General features: G+C 46.1%; 1 protein-coding gene across 1 annotated transcript in view; it reads right to left on the bottom strand.

Annotated features, from left to right (window-relative positions):
* nbas (NBAS subunit of NRZ tethering complex) overlaps positions 1-16,210 on the bottom strand; it is a 250,929-nt gene that overhangs the window by 181,842 nt on the left and 52,877 nt on the right. The window contains 5 exon segments of the mRNA XM_084082265.1: positions 341-445; positions 1,629-1,707; positions 12,030-12,167; positions 14,283-14,434; positions 15,425-15,550. Coding sequence (XP_083938391.1) covers positions 341-445; positions 1,629-1,707; positions 12,030-12,167; positions 14,283-14,434; positions 15,425-15,550 — 600 coding nt within the window.

Here is a 16,210-nt window from a genome sequence, read left to right as displayed (position 1 = left end):
AAGAAAATGCAAACAAATAATTCTGTTTTTGCATTATTCAGACATGCAAACTTGTTGTCACTCTTGTCACTTCGGGGCCGTTTGCATGCCTGATTATTATGATTGTAAAAAAAAATAAAAAAAAAAAAAAAATTAAAAAACGATATTTTTTTTTTCCAAAACGATACATATCGTCGCGAAAACGTATCGCGATATATCGCGGGACGATATATCGGCACACCCCTAGTGTTCAATGTGTTAAGAGAAACAGGGTGTTTATGTTACCCTTGAGCTGATCTGAAGTCAGTCAGACAGTGAGTTAGACAGGTTGATATGAAGAGATACAGGGTGTTTATTTTACCCTTGCGTAGGTTCTTGCTGAAAGAACGATATTCTGACAGCGGAACTTCTTGAAGAACTCTGCATCGTATCTCTCCTCTGCAAAATGAGCACCTCCAAGTATCTCCTACACACACACACACACACACACACAGTTAGAGAGACAGAAGGGTATGGATAGGGTTGGGGCCGGGGTTGATGAAGAGTTGAGATGACAAAGAGAGTAAGAGTGTGTGTGTGTGTGTGTGTGTGTGTGTGTGTGTGTGTGTGTGTGTGTGTGTGTGTGTGTGTGTGTGTGTGTGTGTGTGTGTGTGTGTGTGTGTGTGCGTGTGATGGATAGCCTTTGACTGGGTCGTATGCAGACCTGGCCAGCTGGAGTAGGAATGATAAAAAGCCTAATATCATATTCATAGACATCCACAGAAAATGGATTAGGGCGAAAAGAATCTGATGAGGGCCGTGGTTTCCATAACAATGTCCAGAGAGAGACAGAGAGAGAGAGAGAGAGAGAGAGAGAGAGAGAGAGAGAGAGAGAGAGAGAGAGAGAAAGAGAGAGACACAGAGACAGACAGACGTCACTCTGAGTGGAATATCAATAAGGATTAAAGAGGTGGTGCCATGGTTTTTGCACTTGTTCTGTTTTTCATGTGTCTATGAGGTTGATAGAACTTCATTAAGCCCCCTGGTGGTGTTTTTTATGGTGTTTTATGTCTTCTCTGACTATTTTGAGTTTCTACCTGGAGGCTGAAACCTTGAGGGTCAAACGTGCCAATAGAGAAACAGCGCTTTAGTGACACAGTAAAAACATACCCTCCCCCTCATTATCATAACACAACAGGTGTGGGCATGAGGCATGAGGAGGAGGAGGGACTAGGACAGGTGGGTGGTGCTAAGGTGGTGGAGGAGGTGCTAAGGTGAGAACCAGGTATACTTAATGAACTGGAGGCGTGTCCACATAAAAACATAATTTTAACACTTTCTGTACACTTTTTTGAAAAAAATCTTCCTTCTAGTATAACCGTAATACCTGATGATTATGTTTTAGGGGGGGGGGGGGATCAATGAAAATCACGGACCCTGTCTTTAACTGTCATGTCTATTCCTAAAGCATTGGTAAAGCAGAAACCTGGAATATGTTGCCACTGATGATGATAAGAAACAGATAAGTAACCAGTTATTATTATATCCACCAGACCTGAATGGCTAGTGGAATGTGTGTGTGTCTGTGAACAGCTGATCTCTGAACATTGAGTTAGGCCACAACTGCCGTGGCCTATATGACATCCATTATTACACCGTTATATTATTACCTCATACGTGGCCAGTCGGTCCAGGTAGGAGAGCAGCTTCAAACGACTCCTACACAACTCCTTCTGCTCCAGAGTCAACCTGCATGTGAACACACACACACACACACACACACACACACACACACACACACACAAGTATTAATATTAATGCGAAGACAATATTTAATTTTATTGCCCTACCGCCCAAGCCTGAGTTATAAGACCTGAAGCCGATTCTACAAATGTTTTCAAAATCCCAACAGTATTCTGAAAAAAAAAAAACGTACGTTTCTATCTCAGTGGTGCTCAAACCTTTTCATGTCAAGGACCCCCAAAATTACATGTATTTGGCCGCGGACCACCATCTCAAAATACTTTGTTCGAGGGACCCCCCAGAAGCAAAGAATAGAGTTAAAAATGTTCGCTTTAAACAATATATATTCAAAGATTTGCACACATTTTCATGGTCCAGGTCTCAATGGGTTAAGCATGTCATTATAGGGGGGGGGGGTGGATCCATTGAATTCACTGTCACAGCACGGGTCAGGCGCTGTAGTGACCCCCGTGGACATAATCATTGTAAAAAGACAACAAATCAAATCTGTTGTGACCGCAGGGAATCAACCTCTTTATGTACGGGACGCCGCTTGTCATTGAAAAGGGCGAGTTACGGCCCTATATGTGAACCAAATCAATCTTCATTGTCAATTAATCACGGCCACCAAATAAATTGAACAGCCATGAATTCTGAGCCACTATAATATATATATATATATACGCTCTCTGTCCCTCATCCAATCATTCAAGGTGTGTATTTATGCCCAAGGGGAACAGGCCATAAGACGTGAACACTACACACTACAACCCTGAGTCTTCATTTAACCACATGAACCATTGAGGCGGTACAGGTACAGAGATATTTGAAGTCCTTGACGAGCACCGTCCCACTGGTAGTATAGTAATGGGTTTGTCCTCCATGTTGAATATCATGACTTTGCTTTTATTGGCATTGAGGCAGATCTTCTTGAACTCTATTCCCACTCACTGCCTGTATTAGTTGTCTTCCTTTCTCTGCTGTGTCCTCTGCATACTCAAGGCCAGTGATCGTGATGGGACGTACTACTCACTGAGTCTTCCCTCCCTGACACTGACTGTGATTCTCAGGACATGATCCATCACCACAATGAGCAGGAAGGCACTCTGGGAACCCATCGTCATATCAAAAAGGAAAAACAGCGCCCCCAGCGTTTTTCACTTTTGCATTTGACTCTGGGGGGGATTAACTAGACCAGTGGTTTTCAACCTTTTTCGCATTAAGGACCCCCAAATTGACACATATAAGCCCAGGGACCCCCCATTTGAAAAGATATGACAGGGACTCAACCATTTTGATTTCTTGGGGGTCCCAATCTACACTGTAGTGTCATCATCAGTGTTCATTTAACTCTAAGAGTGTACAAATGGAACCAAATGGACCCGTTAGGGTCCATTTGGTTCCATCTGTACACTCTCAGAGTTACAGACATATAAGGGTCAATTTGGTTCCTAATTATTAATTTGGCTGGGGACCCCCTGGAACCCCCTCAAGGACCACTGGTGGTCCCCGGACCACTGATTGAAAACCCCTGAACTAGACCTATGCTCACTAGAAACCGGGGTTTGGACATGTTTTCCCACTCAGTTATTCAGGTCTTCCTTTAATCTGTGACCTTTCTGTATGTGTGCCTCGTATAAGTCCTACCGCTGACTGATAACAATAATGCACGTCCCCCCCAAACACCCCTAATGAAACACGTCCCCCCAAACACCCCTAATGAAACACGTCCCCCCCAAACACCCCTAATGAAACACGTCCCCCCAAACACCCCTAATGAAACACGTCCCCCCCAAACACCCCTAATGAAACACGTCCCCCCAAACACCCCTAATGAAACACGTCCCCCAAACACCCCTAATGAAACACGTCCCCCCAAACACCCCTAATGAAACACGTCCCCCCAAACACCCCTAATGAAACACGTCCCCCCAAACACCCCTAATGAAACACGTCCCCCCAAACACCCCTAATGAAACACGTCCCCCCAAACACCCCTAATGAAACACGTCCCCCCAAACACCCCTAATGAAACACGTCCCCCCAAACACCCCTAATGAAACACGTCCCCCCAAACACCCCTAATGAAACACGTCCCCCAAACACCCCTAATGAAACACGTCCCCCCAAACACCCCTAATGAAACACGTCCCCCAAACACCCCTAATGAAACACGTCCCCCCAAACACCCCTAATGAAACACGTCCCCCCAAACACCCCTAATGAAACACGTCCCCCCAAACACCCCTAATGAAACACGTCCCCCCAAACACCCCTAATGAAACACGTCCCCCCAAACACCCCTAATGAAACACGTCCCCCAAACACCCCTAATGAAACACGTCCCCCCCAAACACCCCTAATGAAACACGTCCCCCCAAACACCCCTAATGAAACACGTCCCCCCCAAACACCCCTAATGAAACACGTCCCCCCCAAACACCCCTAATGAAACACGTCCCCCAAACACCCCTAATGAAACACGTCCCCCCAAACACCCCTAATGAAACACGTCCCCCCAAACACCCCTAATGAAACACGTCCCCCCAAACACCCCTAATGAAACACGTCCCCCCCAAACACCCCTAATGAAACACGTCCCCCAAACACCCCTAATGAAACACGTCCCCCCAAACACCCCTAATGAAACACGTCCCCCCCAAACACCCCTAATGAAACACGTCCCCCCAAACACCCCTAATGAAACACGTCCCCCCAAACACCCCTAATGAAACACGTCCCCCCAAACACCCCTGATGAAACACGTCCCCCCCAAACACCCCTGATGAAACACGTCCCCCCAATCACCCCTAATGAAACACGTCCCCCCAAACACCCCTAATGAAACACGTCCCCCCAAACACCCCTGATGAAACACGTCCCCCCAAACACCCCTAATGAAACACGTCCCCCCAAACACCCCTAATGAAACACGTCCCCCCAAACACCCCTAATGAAACACGTCCCCCCCAAACACCCCTAATGAAACACGTCCCCCCAAACACCCCTAATGAAACACGTCCCCCCAAACACCCCTAATGAAACACGTCCCCCCAAACACCCCTAATGAAACACGTCCCCCCAAACACCCCTAATGAAACACGTCCCCCCAAACACCCCTAATGAAACACGTCCCCCCCAAACACCCCTAATGAAACACGTCCCCCCCAAACACCCCTATGAAACACGTCCCCCCCAAACACCCCTAATGAAACACGTCCCCCCCAAACACCCCTAATGAAACACGTCCCCCCCAAACACCCCTAATGAAACACGTCCCCCCAAACACCCCTAATGAAACACGTCCCCCCCAAACACCCCTAATGAAACACGTCCCCCCCAAACACCCCTAATGAAACACGTCCCCCCAAACACCCCTAATGAAACACGTCCCCCCAAACACCCCTAATGAAACACGTCCCCCCAAACACCCCTAATGAAACACGTCCCCCCAAACACCCCTAATGAAACACGTCCCCCCAAACACCCCTAATGAAACACGTCCCCCCAAACACCCCTAATGAAACACGTCCCCCCCAAACACCCCTAATGAAACACGTCCCCCCAAACACCCCTAATGAAACACGTCCCCCCAAACACCCCTAATGAAACACGTCCCCCCAAACACCCCTAATGAAACACGTCCCCCCAAACACCCCTAATGAAACACGTCCCCCCAAACACCCCTAATGACACACGTCCCCCCAAACACCCCTAATGAAACACGTCCCCCCAAACACCCCTAATGAAACACGTCCCCCCAAACACCCCTAATGAAACACGTCCCCCCCAAACACCCCTAATGAAACACGTCCCCCCAAACACCCCTAATGAAACACGTCCCCCCAAACACCCCTAATGAAACACGTCCCCCCAAACACCCCTAATGAAACACGTCCCCCCAAACACCCCTAATGAAACACGTCCCCCCAAACACCCCTAATGAAACACGTCCCCCCAAACACCCCTAATGAAACACGTCCCCCAAACACCCCTAATGAAACACGTCCCCCCCAAACACCCCTAATGAAACACGTCCCCCCAAACACCCCTAATGAAACACGTCCCCCAAACACCCCTAATGAAACACGTCCCCCCCAAACACCCCTAATGAAACACGTCCCCCCAAACACCCCTAATGAAACACGTCCCCCAAACACCCCTAATGAAACACGTCCCCCCAAACACCCCTAATGAAACACGTCCCCCCAAACACCCCTAATGAAACACGTCCCCCCCAAACACCCCTAATGAAACACGTCCCCCAAACACCCCTAATGAAACACGTCCCCCCCAAACACCCCTAATGAAACACGTCCCCCCAAACACCCCTGATGAAACACGTCCCCCCCAAACACCCCTACTGAAACACGTCCCCCCAAACACCCCTAATGAAACACGTCCCCCCAAACACCCCTGATGAAACACGTCCCCCCAAACACCCCTAATGAAACACGTCCCCCCCAAACACCCCTAATGAAACACGTCCCCCCAAACACCCCTAATGAAACACGTCCCCCCAAACACCCCTGATGAAACACGTCCCCCCAAACACCCCTAATGAAACACGTCCCCCCCAAACACCCCTAATGAAACACGTCCCCCCAAACACCCCTAATGAAACACGTCCCCCCAAACACCCCTAATGAAACACGTCCCCCCAAACACCCCTAATGAAACACGTCCCCCCCAAACACCCCTAATGAAACACGTCCCCCCAAACACCCCTATGAAACACGTCCCCCCAAACACCCCTAATGAAACACGTCTCCCCCAAACACCCCTAATGAAACACGTCCCCCCAAACACCCCTAATGAAACACGTCCCCCCAAACACCCCTATGAAACACGTCCCCCCAAACACCCCTAATGAAACACGTCCCCCCCAAACACCCCTAATGAAACACGTCCCCCCAAACACCCCTAATGAAACACGTCCCCCCAAACACCCCTAATGAAACACGTCCCCCCAAACACCCCTAATGAAACACGTCCCCCCCAAACACCCCTAATGAAACACGTCCCCCCAAACACCCCTAATGAAACACGTCCCCCCAAACACCCCTAATGAAACACGTCCCCCCAAACACCCCTAATGAAACACGTCCCCCCAAACACCCCTAATGAAACACGTCCCCCCAAACACCCCTATGAAACACGTCCCCCCAAACACCCCTAATGAAACACGTCCCCCCAAACACCCCTAATGAAACACGTCCCCCCAAACACCCCTAATGAAACACGTCCCCCCAAACACCCCTAATGAAACACGTCCCCCCAAACACCCCTAATGAAACACGTCCCCCCAAACACCCCTAATGAAACACGTCCCCCCAAACACCCCTAATGAAACACGTCCCCCCAAACACCCCTAATGAAACACGTCCCCCCAAACACCCCTAATGAAACACGTCCCCCCCAAACACCCCTAATGAAACACGTCCCCCCAAACACCCCTAATGAAACACGTCCCCCCAAACACCCCTAATGAAACACGTCCCCCCAAACACCCCTAATGAAACACGTCCCCCCAAACACCCCTAATAATGAAACAAAACACAACAAAACAACATGTTGGGATCATCCACAGTGAGACGGCGGGGGAGCTGACCCTCACCACCACCAACACGCCTTAATCCTCATCTCTCATTACAGAGTGTGCTATCAGGCCTCACCAGGGTCCTCTCTCTCTACACACACATTAATACCAGCTGAACATCAAAGAGAGGCAGCTTAACACTCATACCAACGTTAATTATTACTTCACTAGGCCTCTTCATAGTGTGTGTGTGTGTGTGCGCGTGTGTGTGTGTGTGTGTGTGTGTGTGTGTGTGTGTGTGTGTGTGTGTGTGTGTGTGTGTGTGTGTGTGTGTGTGTGTGTGTGTGTGTGTGTGTGTGTGTGTGTGTGTGTGTGTGTGTGTGTGTGTGTGTGTGTGTGTGTGTGTGTGTGTGTGTGTGTGTGTGTGTGTGTGTGTGTGTGTGTGTGTGTGTGGGCCACTGGGGGGGGGTCACTCTCACATTCAGTTTGAACTGAAGACCCTCATGTAGCTTAAATCAACACAGATAAAGGTCTGTTCGTCACTCATTGTCATAAAGCTTAACTGAGTGAATGAGCTGTTGATACAAGGACACTCTGTGATGTAAAATGTATGAATGGGTAGGGTTGTAGTACTCGAGACCGGTCTCGAGTCTGCATTTTGATTTACTAGGTCTCGTCTCGGTCTCGCCCATGATTTTACTCGGTCTTGACTCGGTCTCGGACTAAGGGACTCGGGACTCCATCGCCACTGAGTCCACTCGAGTCCAAGTCACTACAATGCAATTACATAATTGTATTAAACCCATATTATGAGGAGCCCATTCACACTACCATTATAAGAGAGCTGTCTGGTGCTTATGGACAGCTATCAAATAATAATAAATAAATAAAAAGTGGTCTAGGTCTCGTCTCGGTTTCGCCTCCTGACGGTCTCGTCTCGGACTCGACCCCCTCCCTGGCCTTCCGGACTTGGTCTTGACTTGGACTTGCTTAAGGTGGTCTCGACTACAACCCTATGAATGGGTCTAAACATATAGTATAAATGTGTCTTGAATTGCAATCATTCCTGAAAGCTGTGAACGTACATTTTTCCACTGACAACTCACACCATTCCTGTAATTGCCCTTAATGGTCGTTTGAAACACTCAATCCCAAATGAGGTTTTCAGCATCAATTATTGACTAAAATTCCACTTCTCTTAATGAGTTATACTGCCAGATACGATGCAAAAACGAGTATAACTGGAGCTGTAATGTAAGTATGATGGTAGCCAACACTTCACGTAAGTGCGCGCGTGCGTGGGTGGGCGCTGCAGCTTATAACTATCATATGGTGTGGTTTATGTGTCTCCGTAGAAACAGCAGTGTGTGTGTGTGTGTGTGTGTGTGTGTGTGTGTGTGTGTGTGTGTGTGTGTGTACCAGAGAGAGATTGAAGCACATAAACAGGCCGATGCACAAACACAGTGTGCAGTAAAAAGCCATTATCACCATCGTATGAGGAACACAATGACACTGCATAAATAGACAGATAGTCCCACACCTACACACACATCTACACACACACACACACACACACACACACACACACACACACACACACACACACACACACACACACACACACACACACACACACATAGCAATGACGGCGCAAATGAGAAAATGTGACTTGTGATTTTGATCGTATAAGCGTATAAACACCTCCATGAAGAATTAATGTCTCTCTCTCTCTCTCTCTCGCTGGCTGGCTGTCTGGCTGAGAGGACCTTTTGGTGCCTTATTGAATTCCAGATACCACTATCAGTTCAAATGTGAAAGGTACTCATCCCTATTCATGACGCATAGTCCAACCTTGTACTTTGTAAGTTGCTCTAGATAGGAACGAGGTGTCTGCTGAATGCTTATAAAGTATAATTATACATTGGAAAGGGCCCTAATGCACGCACGCACACAAACACACACACACACACACACACACACACACGTAATGTTGGGGACAGATTTCTTAGAAGGTCACAATTGTTGGTGCCGTAGCCATGTGTTGCACATGTTTCACCCTCTCTACTATGGGTTGATGTCTCTATAACAGGGGTGATGCAACTTTGATGATGGAGAGGGCCCCTACATTTCCACACTCACTCCAGAGGGCCACATTGCATATATATACTGTCGGGTATTTTAACTTTTTTCGTAAATGAATGCCGTACTTCGCCATACTATTTCACACAAAAGTAGCAAAAATAGCAGATCGACAAGCTCTCAAGATCTTGTCGATCTGCTATTTTTGCTATTTTTGAATTGGAATCCTGCTTTTTTTTCTCGCCATTTTTGAATTGGAATCCTGAAAAGTAACATTTTAATTTAATTTCAAATGCATTTAGTTATACTTATGTTAACTTTATGAACGTAAATACATTGGACATAAAAAAAGACGATAGAATTTTAATACTAGTCATTAAGCTACTAATATAGACTGAAGTCATTAAAGCGGGTCATGTTTGCACGTTTGGAATCATAACAGCTGAAATCAATAATATATCAGTTTTCCGATATTAACCTGTGGGCCTCATTAAGTGAAGGTGGGGGCCGCATGTGGCCCCCGGGCCGCCAGTTGCCCATGTATGCTCTATAACATCTCATCATATCTCCATGAAGAAATAATTGCCTCAAACAAATGTATATTACAAATCACACCCTGTGTGAAGTGAGTGGTGCCTTGCTTAGCTTGGCTAACATGTTCAATCAGCCAAGCTAACATGTCCAATGTTAGCTTGGCTGATGGCACTGATGTCACTTTGAAACATGTAAACAATGCTTCAAAGTGACACACCTATTTATAGGGCTCTATTTCGTCACGCGTCTCGCTAGCCAATCAAAGCACACCCTTTCAACATATTGTCACGTGTCACGTGATGCTTGACCAATGTTAGCTTGGTGGACACACGGACATACAGACATACGGACACACAGACAAAGCCGCGTATAGGAGTGGTTGCCTTCGGCACCACTCAAAAAGGAAAATGGTTTTGTCCATTTATGTTTGTATGATTTAAAAATAATATTTATAGAAAGAACATCTAATGGATGAAGGGAATGACAATGAACTAAAAGAATAAATAAATTGAGCCCCTACACTTAACTCATTCACTGCTAGACTTATTTATGGTTGCGTTTGCCCACTGCCAGAGATTTTTCATAGTAAAAATAAAAGAACACAGGAGCCGAGATACAGAATTTTTAAGTAATAAGTTAACAAGGAAGTGGATAGGAGTCTAGATCTTCGAAAAATGATATATCCTGGGTCTGTGGGTCAAATTCCCCCCCCCCATAAAATTACGTTTTTTACGTTCTTGGCAGTATTGGTAATTGGAAATAGTTACGTTTTTGGCAGGGAATGAGTTAAGTACTTCATTCAGATGTGGAGGCTAGCTGATTAAATCCACAATGTTATGTGTGAATAACAATATGGAAATAACCCTGCTATTAAAGACCCACGTGTGTGTGTGTGTGTGTGTGTGTGTGTGTGTGTGTGTGTGTGTGTGTGTGTGTGTGTGTGTGTGTGTGTGTGTGTGTGTGTGCGTGCGTGTGCGTGTGTGTGTCTGTGTGTGTGTGTGTGTGTGTGTGTGTGTGTGGCTGAAGGGAGCAGGGTGATTAGCGATCACTAAAGGGTATTTCATTAGTCTTCTCCTGGGCACTCAACAACAAAGGCATAAATTATCTCTAACAGATTAACACTAATCTCTCCACCAGCTCTCTCTCTCTCTCTCTCTCTCTCTCTCTCTCTCTCTCTCTCTCTCTCTCTCTCTCTCTCTCTCTCTCTCTCTCTCTCTCTCTCTCTCTCTCTCTCTCTCTCTCTCTCTCTCTCTCTCTCTCTCTCTCTCTCTCTCTCTCTCTCTCTCTCTCTCTCTCATCCTCATTAATGCTCTCTCTCTCTCCTATCTCTCTCTAATCAAACAATCAGTCTGTAAGCCTCGTCTCTCTCCTGTTCAACGTCTTTGTGCAAAGATTCCTTTCTTTGCTTCTTGCCCTATTTTTATTTTTTAATTATATTTTTTCCCCAGTAAATCCCCATGGAGCTGCTAAGCCTGTCATCACTTTTAATACGGGGAATAAAAACAACGTAAGTATCCAGAGACGTCACTTAGAGGCATCTCTCATTCTGCTGGTCCTCTGTGACCAGACTGTCTGACAACTTAATAAGGAATAAATTGAACTCTGCGAGAGCCTTCGTCTCTGTGCTTTAAAACATGCAATCCTATAGCCTATAAACATTATTTTATACTTTGGCTATTCAAAAATAGCAGATCTACAAGCTCATAGTGCGGCACCGAGTGCCGCACTATGAGCTTGTAGATTTTTTTAAAGAATCAATAAAATGTGTGCAAATCTTTGAATATATATATATTTTTTTTTTAAGCAGATATTTTTTACTCAAATCTTTGCTTTTGGGGGTCCCTGGAACTATATATTTTCAGATGGCCAAATATAAATATTTTTGGGGGTCCTTGACATGTAATAGTTTGAGAACCAATGATATTATATATAATTTCCCTAAACCAATCACAAGAGATCCACGGATCCGCCTACATCTGACGTCATCGCACAGCTTTTTTTTAGCAGATATTTGCTGATTGGCTGGTCGTTAGACCCACCCCCGCCTCCAAGTCTTATTGGACGGTACTTTTTGGTATTGAAGATTACCTATAGGCTCACATTTCAACACCAGACCAAGAGGTAGTGGTTTGGAACCAGGCTATGCCTTTATATGTCTGTGGTTCACAGACAGTACCTGTTGAAGGTGACCTTGGCCAGCAGCTGTTGTCTCTTGTCGTTTTCCACTTCCTTCTTCCTCTCCAGCTCTTCGTCAGGTGACAGGAAGTCCTCGTAGGGAACGTCATCCAGGTCCACGTCCCCGGGCATTATGAACCTGTATTATATACATATATATACATGTATTATAATCATTATACTGTACATACACATCCCCGGGCATTTTGAACCTGGACAACACACACATTATACCAGGGGTCTTCAACAGGGGGTCCGGGACCCCTACTAGGGGGTCCTTAGAGCTACTATTGGGTGTCCGCCAAATCTTTGTGTGATAGGATTTTATTTATTTTTTTACATTAACCACTTGAACCCTACAATTCATTTTCTGAGGGGAACATTAACCGAAAATAGCCGATCTACAAGCTCTCAACGCCTCGCAGCGCGAGGCGTTGAGAGCTTGTAGATCGGCTATTTTTGGCAAATAGGCTATTGGTGTAGAGGTAAAAAAAGAGCAGACTAAGTAAAAAATAAAACTTTATTCTGAAACACAATTTTATACAATATAGAGTAGGGGGTCCCTGCTTCATCTCTCTCTCAGCTAGGGGGTCTTTGGCCTGAAAACGTTGAAGACCCCTGCATTATATTGTACATAAACATTAAGAACCTGGACAACACACACCCAACTACTCACATTTAGTTTAGGATTTAGATGTATGTCTGAATGCCAGGATTCTAACCCGGGTCTCCCCGTGTGGGAGGAGATGACATTTCTACCACCCGCTTGGCAAGGGGGGGGGGGGGGGGGGGGGGGGGGGGATATACAGTAGCAGTACTACTTGTCAACAGGTAGTAAATCATATTCATAGACATCCACAGAAAATGGATCAGGACCACATTGGCGTTTCATTACACTCATAGGCGCCAGAAGGGGGGGCTTCGGGTCTAAAGCTCACTACACACTGTGTAGTGACACACTCACAAGCGCAGCTCTGAAGGTGCAAATGTGTGCCCGCCAGAGAGACACAACGCGCCATTAACACCTAGATTCGAGAACAACAGCCCAGACAGAGTGCTAAAGGAGAATCAGCGGCCAGAGGAATTTAATCATCAACCCCCCCCCCCCCCCCCCAATCCTGTAGGTTCATCAAGTTACATAGGCCACCAGGTGGGATTAATGAATGAAATTACAGAGGTGAGTAACTAAGTACATGTATTCAAGTACTGTACTTAACACATTGGCTGCCAGAATTATTTATTTATTTTCTACAGTAGACTGCCAGACTTTTTCAATGAAAAAAAAAAAGTACTCAGGAGCCGAGATACAGAATGTTTAAGTTTTAAGTTAACAAGGAAGTGGATGGGAGTTTAAATCTTCGAAAAATCATATCTCCTTGGTCTTTGGGTCAATTTTTTTTTTAAAACAGAACGCAGATCTGCGTCTTTGGCAGCCAATGTGTACAATTTTGAGGCATTTGTAGGCTGCTTTACTGGAGTAGGCTATTTCCAATGTCCAATACTTTTACTTCTACTCCACTACATCTCAGAGGCAAATATTGTATTTTTACTCCACTACAATTATTTGATTACTTTAGTTACTAGTTACTTTGTAGATTTTGATTATTATTACAAAACAAACAGTAACCACTTCAGCCCATATCGAAAATAGCAAGCGAGTGGTGGTCAAGTTTAGCCCCCGTGGCCACACACAAAAACCGGCGCCCCTGATTACACTTCATGTGTACATCCTGGGTTGAAGTTATATTGTGTTGTTGGAACTTGGATTGCTTTTACCAAAGTCAAAGTCAAATCAAATCAAATCAAACTAGAAAGTGTGCTCCTCGGAGCACAAGTCTCCGCCAGCAGACCTGTGCTATTTTAACCAAAGGAAATCACTTACCCTATCTTTAACCAGAGTTTTCTAGAAATGTTCTGATTCTTAGATTAGAACATGTTAGCTTGGCTAACATGTTCAATCAGCCAAGCTAACATGTCCAATGTTAGCTTGGCTGATTGTACTGATGTCACTTCAAAACATGTAAACAATGTTTTGAAGTGACACATCTATTTATAGGACTCTATTCCGTCATGCGTCTCGCTAGCCAATCAAAGCACACCCTTTCAACATATTGTCACGTGAAGCTTGACCAATGTTAGCTTGGTGGACACACGGAAGGACGAGAACGAAAACATAGTCTCCTGGCGGAGACAACAAGACACAGGTGTGTAGTTTTTGTGTGTTTTGTGCACATGTGTGTGCGTTCACGCCCACCTGCCCCCGTCCTCTCCGTTGCCGATGGCGATGAGAGCCTCCAGGTCGGTTCCCTTCAGCCCGTACTCCAACAGCTCCTTGGCCGCGTCCACGTTCTCCGGGACGCGCTCCACGCACTCGTGTAGCACCCACGACCGCTTCCTGATCTTACTCTGCAGGGAGGAAGAGGAGGAGTTAAGAGTTAGAGATCTGGAAACTCGTCAGGACCCGACCAGGCCCGGGCCAGCCTGTTAGTTCGGGTCGGAGCGCATGCAAGTATTCAGTAACATGGTAATCTCTCACGAACAGATTCTGCTCTGCGCTTGAATCTATCGGTCGTGTTGACAACCCGTGCGCATTGGTTACAAGTGGGCGTGCCATCAGATCAGGAAGCAGGCCGCGCTTTACCCAATCAAATGTAGTGGGGCGGGATTTACGTGTGTGCTGTTCCTTCCCCACTAGAAACAAACCGAAACTCATTTAACAATAGCGTCCTCGAAGCCGACAAGACCACGGAAAGTTAGTAACATTTTAACTTGCTCTTTCATCATAGAAACAAGTGGCCTTATAACCAAAACGATCCATGTTCTCTGGGAGAAGTGGTGTTAGTGTTCCGCGTAGAAATATTGTTAGTGGGAATGAAAACATAGTCGCACCACCGGAAGTGAAAGGCTGAAGGCAGACCAAAACCCCGGTTTCCTTGCGCACGGGTTCTTCGTTGAGCTCCTCCCAGAGCCAAGTGAATAAGTAAAAAACAGCAGAGGGCGCTGTTTTTCCTTTTCATTTGGTGATGGGTTCCCAGATTGGTAACATGGTAATATTCCCATCAAGGGTTGAGCTACTAGGGGTATTTGAGGGCACAGAGTCCAGGTTCCAGGGGGTCCCCAGCTAAATGTGTTAATATAGCATTACAATCAGTTTAACCACTTTCACATTTTATACTGTGACTATTCAAAAATAGCAGATATACAAGTTCATAGTGCAGAAAAAATTGTTGTTGAAAGAACGCAGATCTGCGTTCTTGGCAGCGTGCGCTCTAAGGACGCAAAAGAACGCAGATCTGCGTCCATGGCAGCCAATGTGTTAAAATGACACGCATGCGTTCCCTTCCTGGCCTTGAAGGGTTAAGCCAAGTCAATACACATTGGGACAGAGAACATTACCAGGTAGTCTTGTATGGAAGCGATGCTGACGGTGCTCTTCCTCCATTGTCTCTGGTAAACCAGGTCAGAATCCAGGTTGTAGGCCTGAGCCAGGGACAGGGCCTCACCATACTCCTCATTATCAATCTGTAACACACACACACACACACACACACACACACACACACACACACACACACACACACACACACACACACACACACACACACACACACACACACACACACACACACACACACACACACACACACACACACACACTTAATAATGTATTCATGTCCACATGCGAGATACAATACAAGGACACAAATCATTTCAAGGTGCTGTAAAAAACGTACAGTCAGCAAATCTTGGACAAACACTCAGACAACCTTCAGGAGTGCAAGTAACAGCGTCTGTGCCACATGTGTCGGCTAGTGGAAGAGATTGCACAGAACGTTACCGTTTAGCTGCCTTTTTTTGGCATCCCGAGTTGTTGGAAGCCTCTTACTCACGCACGCACGCACGCACGCAAGCACGCACGCACGCACGCACGCACACACGCACGCAAAAAGGGCAGGCATCATCTCATTTCCATCAACCATCTTTCACTCTGTTTTAACTCTGACTGCCAGAGTTAAAACATCATCTATAGAGTACCGAAGTCTGACGTAATTTACACATCCTACCTGGGTTGCGGTTTATTTCCCCCATTCAGAATTCCCATAGACGTGTTTAATATCACGTCAAATAAGAACTGTGTTCCAAAAATAAACAAATGATCCCGGCGGTTTTACTCTTATGGAT

The sequence above is a fragment of the Gymnoscopelus microlampas genome (assembly GCF_963454915.1).
Source record: "Gymnoscopelus microlampas genome assembly, chromosome: 16".
NCBI lineage: Eukaryota > Metazoa > Chordata > Actinopteri > Myctophiformes > Myctophidae > Gymnoscopelus > Gymnoscopelus microlampas.
The sequence above is the reverse complement of the archived record's forward strand: the minus strand, read 5'-3'. Positions and strand labels throughout refer to the sequence as shown.